Here is a 4,074-nt window from a genome sequence, read left to right as displayed (position 1 = left end):
ATGGACGGAACAGACGGCAGTGCCGGGCCCGGCCCCGCCGAGCGGTCCCATCGAAGCAGTGTGTCCTCCGTGGGAGCCCGAGGTGGGTTCCTGCACCCATCTCCCCGCTGTCCCCTTCTAGGGCCCCAGCCCGGAAGGGTGGCCCTGGCTCCTCATCTGCTCCATTAAAGAGAATCTGTGTTAATTAACAAATAAGATACGTCGAGGTGTGGAAAAGTGACCCAAGTCTATCGGAGGTCCTGGGTACTTTTACTAGGCTACAAGTTGGGTACTCTTTTTTGTTTTGTTTTGTTTTTAAGTATATTTTTATTGATTTCAGAGAGGAAGGGGGAGCGAGAGAGATAGAAGCATCAATGATGAGAATCATTGATCAGCTGCCTCCTGCACGCCCCCCCGTCGTGGGTGAGCCCACAACCTGGGCATGTGCCCTTGACTGGAATCGAACCCGGGACCCTCCAGTCCAGCAGCCGACAGGCCGACGTTCTAATCACTGAGCCAAACCAGCTAGGGCTGGGTACTCTTTCTAAAAAAAATTTTTTTAATTGATTTTTAGAGAGAAAGAGACATTGATTTGTTGTTCCACTTATTGATGCATTCATTGTATGTGCCCTTACTGGAATCAAACCCACAACCGTGGCATATCAGGATGCCACTCCAACTGTGCTCCTTGGCCAGGTCCGGTGCTTTACCGGAATCTCCCTTTCCTCCTTTGTAAAATGAGCTTGTCACACGTAGCTGTGAAATTCAAGTCTTATGAATGAAAAGTGACACCCTCACTTTCTTTGTGGGATTTCTTTCACACAAACACCCTTTTGAAAGCAGGGGTCATTATTTTCATCTTATAGGAAGGAAACTGGGCCCTGGGGAGGTTGTGTCACAGGAAACCAGAGCCTTCGGTGCCTTGGTTTTCCCTGCCTGAAACGTGGGTCTGAAACTCAGCCTCCTGGAGATTATTTTATGATTCCCCAAGAAAGTAAAGGGTGTCCCAAAATTCACGCAAGAAGTAATTTTGATAGAAAACAGGTTTATAATGAAAAATTGTAAATTTTTTATTGATTCATAAAGTATACAGTATAGGGTTATGTATGGAGTAACATATTGGGTAAATGGATTGCTGTGCGTGGTCAGTAGGCTTCAGTTCTTGAGTCAGTTGAACTTTGTAAACATGAAGATGCAGATCTTTCGTGAGAATACGCTGTAGAGAGCTTCTCGAAATGTCCAGTTCTTGACCACGGTGCCGAATTGATGTCCCTGGACTCTCAGCTACACTCTCACGAGCTGCTTCGATGTTTGTGTTGAATGACTTGTTGAAGGACGGCCAGAGTGTGTAAGATCACTGATTGATCCAGCCTCCCTAAATGTTTTAATTAATCTCTTCACAGTTGATGAAGTTAAATCACTATCCCGACCATATTTTGCACGAAAATTGCAACTGTAGCTGCCAAACCTTCATTATTTTTAAAATATTGCTCAACAATGACAGTGCGTTGTTCTTTCGTGTAGCGCTCCATTTTTAACAACCCTGAACTGTCAGCTGTCATGCTACATTTTTTTTCATTGGCAACACTTTACGGCACAAATGGCGTAAAATTCAAATCTTGCGTGAATTTTGGGACACCCTTTAGCTGCTGCCTCCAGCGTGGCTCGGTGGTTGAGTATTGACCTATGAACCAGAAGGTCACAGTTCCGATTCCTGGTCAGCGCACATGCCGGGGTTTCGGGCTTGATCCCCAGTAGGGGGCGTGCAGGAGGCAGCGGATCTATGATTCTCATCATCGATGTTTCTATCTTTTCCTCTCCCTTCCTCTCTGAAATCAATAAAAATACTTTTTTTTTTTTTTTAAAGAAAGTAGCTGTTGGGGAACAGACTGGGGATCTAAAAAGCACCTTCCCTTGTATTAATGATAAGCTACGCCCTCACCTTTCACAGGCTTCAACTCCACTCTTTGATTCACAGCCACTCTTTGAGGGAGGGGTCTTAGCTTTACGGGTGAGGCAGCCTAACTCACACTGACCTGCCGAAGTCAGCCAGCTAGCCAGGAGCCAGCCGAGGACTTGAACCGGAATATACTGGCCTCCACGCTCAGTGCTCCTTCAGGGCTGCGGTTCCAGGGATGGGGGTTTGCATCTGGCTGCTCTTCCAAGGGTCTCCCTGTGGCTCTGGGCTCCAAATAGGAATCCCAGAGGCTGTCACAGGGAAGGCTCAACTCCTTCCCCTGGCCTATCCTGAAAGCCATGGTATTGCGTTCTGAGCCTTGAAGAGTTCAAAGGGAGCTGAGCCCTGGGTCTTGCTTTGCCCTCGGCTGGCCTTGAATCCTCAGCTCCCATCTTAGCCTGGGCCAGAGAGAGACAGCAACTTGCCTTAGGACAGTGGTTCTCAACCTTGGCTGCACATTCGAATGAGGCCCAGAAATCAAGAGTTTAAAAAGATTCTCAGGTGATTCTAATGTGCAGCCAAGGTTGAGAACCACTGCCCCAGGATACTAGTGGGTCCCCAGCTCTCCCCCTCCCAACCTGATATACCAACTGCTATAAATCTGATGGATTAAGCCCATCTGCCTCCATCCCCACCGTTGTTCTCCTTCATGGAGGAAGCACAGAACAGCCCTTGGGGCTGCCAGGGGAGTTGTGTGGCCAGCCCTAATTTGAACCTTCGGGGCTAGTTAGGGACCAGTCCCCGGGGCAGAGTTGCTGGGTTTCTGGGTGGTTTGAGCATCTTGAATAAATCGTAACAATTCTTCACAGGGTCCTTCAGGGACTCTGTCTCTGGAGTGTAGCCTAGGTCACCCAAGGGTGTAGAGTGGGGGCTCCAGCCCCAGTGGGACAGGCCTGTGCCTGAGCACTGGCCCCGCTGACCCTGCCTGGCTTCCCCTGCAGCAGCTGACGTGCTGGTGTATCTGGCGGATGACACTGTGGTGCCCCTGGCAGTGGAGAACCTGCCGTCTCTCAGTGCCCACGAGCTGCACCGCGCCATCCGGGAGGTCCTGCAGCTCCCGGACATTGCCCTGGAGGTCTTCGCGCTCTGGCTGGTGTCCCCTCTGCTGGGTAAGGCTTGGCAACGAGAAGCCCAGGCGGGGAGGTTGGAAGGTTGCTGATCAGCTTCCAGAACCTGTGGCCACTGTTCCTCAGGGAAAGGCGGGACTTGTGTGGGTCCTGGAGCTGTCTGTCCACCCTTCTGAGGGCCCAGAGCCCTGAGAGGATGCCTGGCTCCTCTGCCCCCACCTCCTTTCTGCTGGTGGCAGAGGAGGGGCCGAGCTGCTCGCAGCCTGAGCAGTCTGGAGCCTGGGGCAGGAGGAGTAGGGCTAGGAGACAGGGAGGGAAGTGGCCTGCACGCCCCGAGCACATGGTCTGTGCCGCCACCTGAGCTGGCATTTCGTGAGCAGAGTTTCACCTTATCCTCGTGGCCCAGATTGAGGTTTGGGGCGGTGGGACCAGCGAGAGGTAGGAACAAGGTCAGAACAGAGGCCTGGGTGGCCCACAGCTGACCTCTTTGAACTGCATCTGCTCTTGAGGGCAGGGAGGAGGGTGGTACCCAGCCTGGCAGCTGCCACCGCTGACGACGAAACTTTCCCTGAGCGGGGGAAGGCAGGCCGAGTGGGAGCTGACTTCGGTTTCTGGCCTGTGACCACCAGTGTCCTGCCTTTTCAGGCTGAGGTTCCCAGGGCGGGGATGACATGGGATTGAGGGCAGTGGCTCCCCAGACCCTCAGGCCTGAGAGGGGGGGCTGGGGGTTCCCTGGGGCCTCTGAATAGGGCCTCCAGCCTCCAGGCTTGGACAGGGGGAGGCCCAGGGGAAGGAAGCACCCCAGCTGGAGCCAGGGCCAGGCATGTTTTCTGAGCTTAAACTTTCTCTTTCCTTATAGAGGAATAGGGACAAGAAGGGGTGACTGGTGGGGGTTGGGGGGGACACATAGGTAATACCTTAATCAATAAAGAAAAAAAGAAGGGGGTGACTGATCCCTGGGGTCCCTAGTGGTTGGGGTTTGTGCCTCTCCCCTGGCAGGGGTCAGCTAGCCTGGTGGGAAAGTGGGTGCCTGTCCCTCCCCCCGCCCAGCAGTTGAAGCTTCCTGCCCAG

At 52.7% G+C, this 4,074-nt stretch overlaps 1 protein-coding gene across 2 annotated transcripts in view; it reads left to right on the top strand.

The window, feature by feature from the left end:
• Positions 1-4,074, top strand: part of FRMD8 (FERM domain containing 8) — a 29,588-nt gene continuing 25,514 nt past the window's right edge. The window contains exons 1-2 of one of the 2 annotated variants that reach the window (XM_006771588.2): positions 1-82; positions 2,878-3,045. In XM_006771588.2, coding sequence (XP_006771651.1) covers positions 1-82; positions 2,878-3,045 — 250 coding nt within the window. The remainder of the gene's footprint in view (positions 83-2,877; positions 3,046-4,074) is intronic. The other variant, XM_015569062.1, reaches the window with a different exon arrangement.

Source organism: Myotis davidii, unplaced genomic scaffold (assembly GCF_000327345.1).
Source record: "Myotis davidii unplaced genomic scaffold, ASM32734v1 scaffold425, whole genome shotgun sequence".
Classification (NCBI taxonomy): domain Eukaryota; kingdom Metazoa; phylum Chordata; class Mammalia; order Chiroptera; family Vespertilionidae; genus Myotis; species Myotis davidii.
This window is presented reverse-complemented; position numbering and strand designations above follow the sequence as displayed.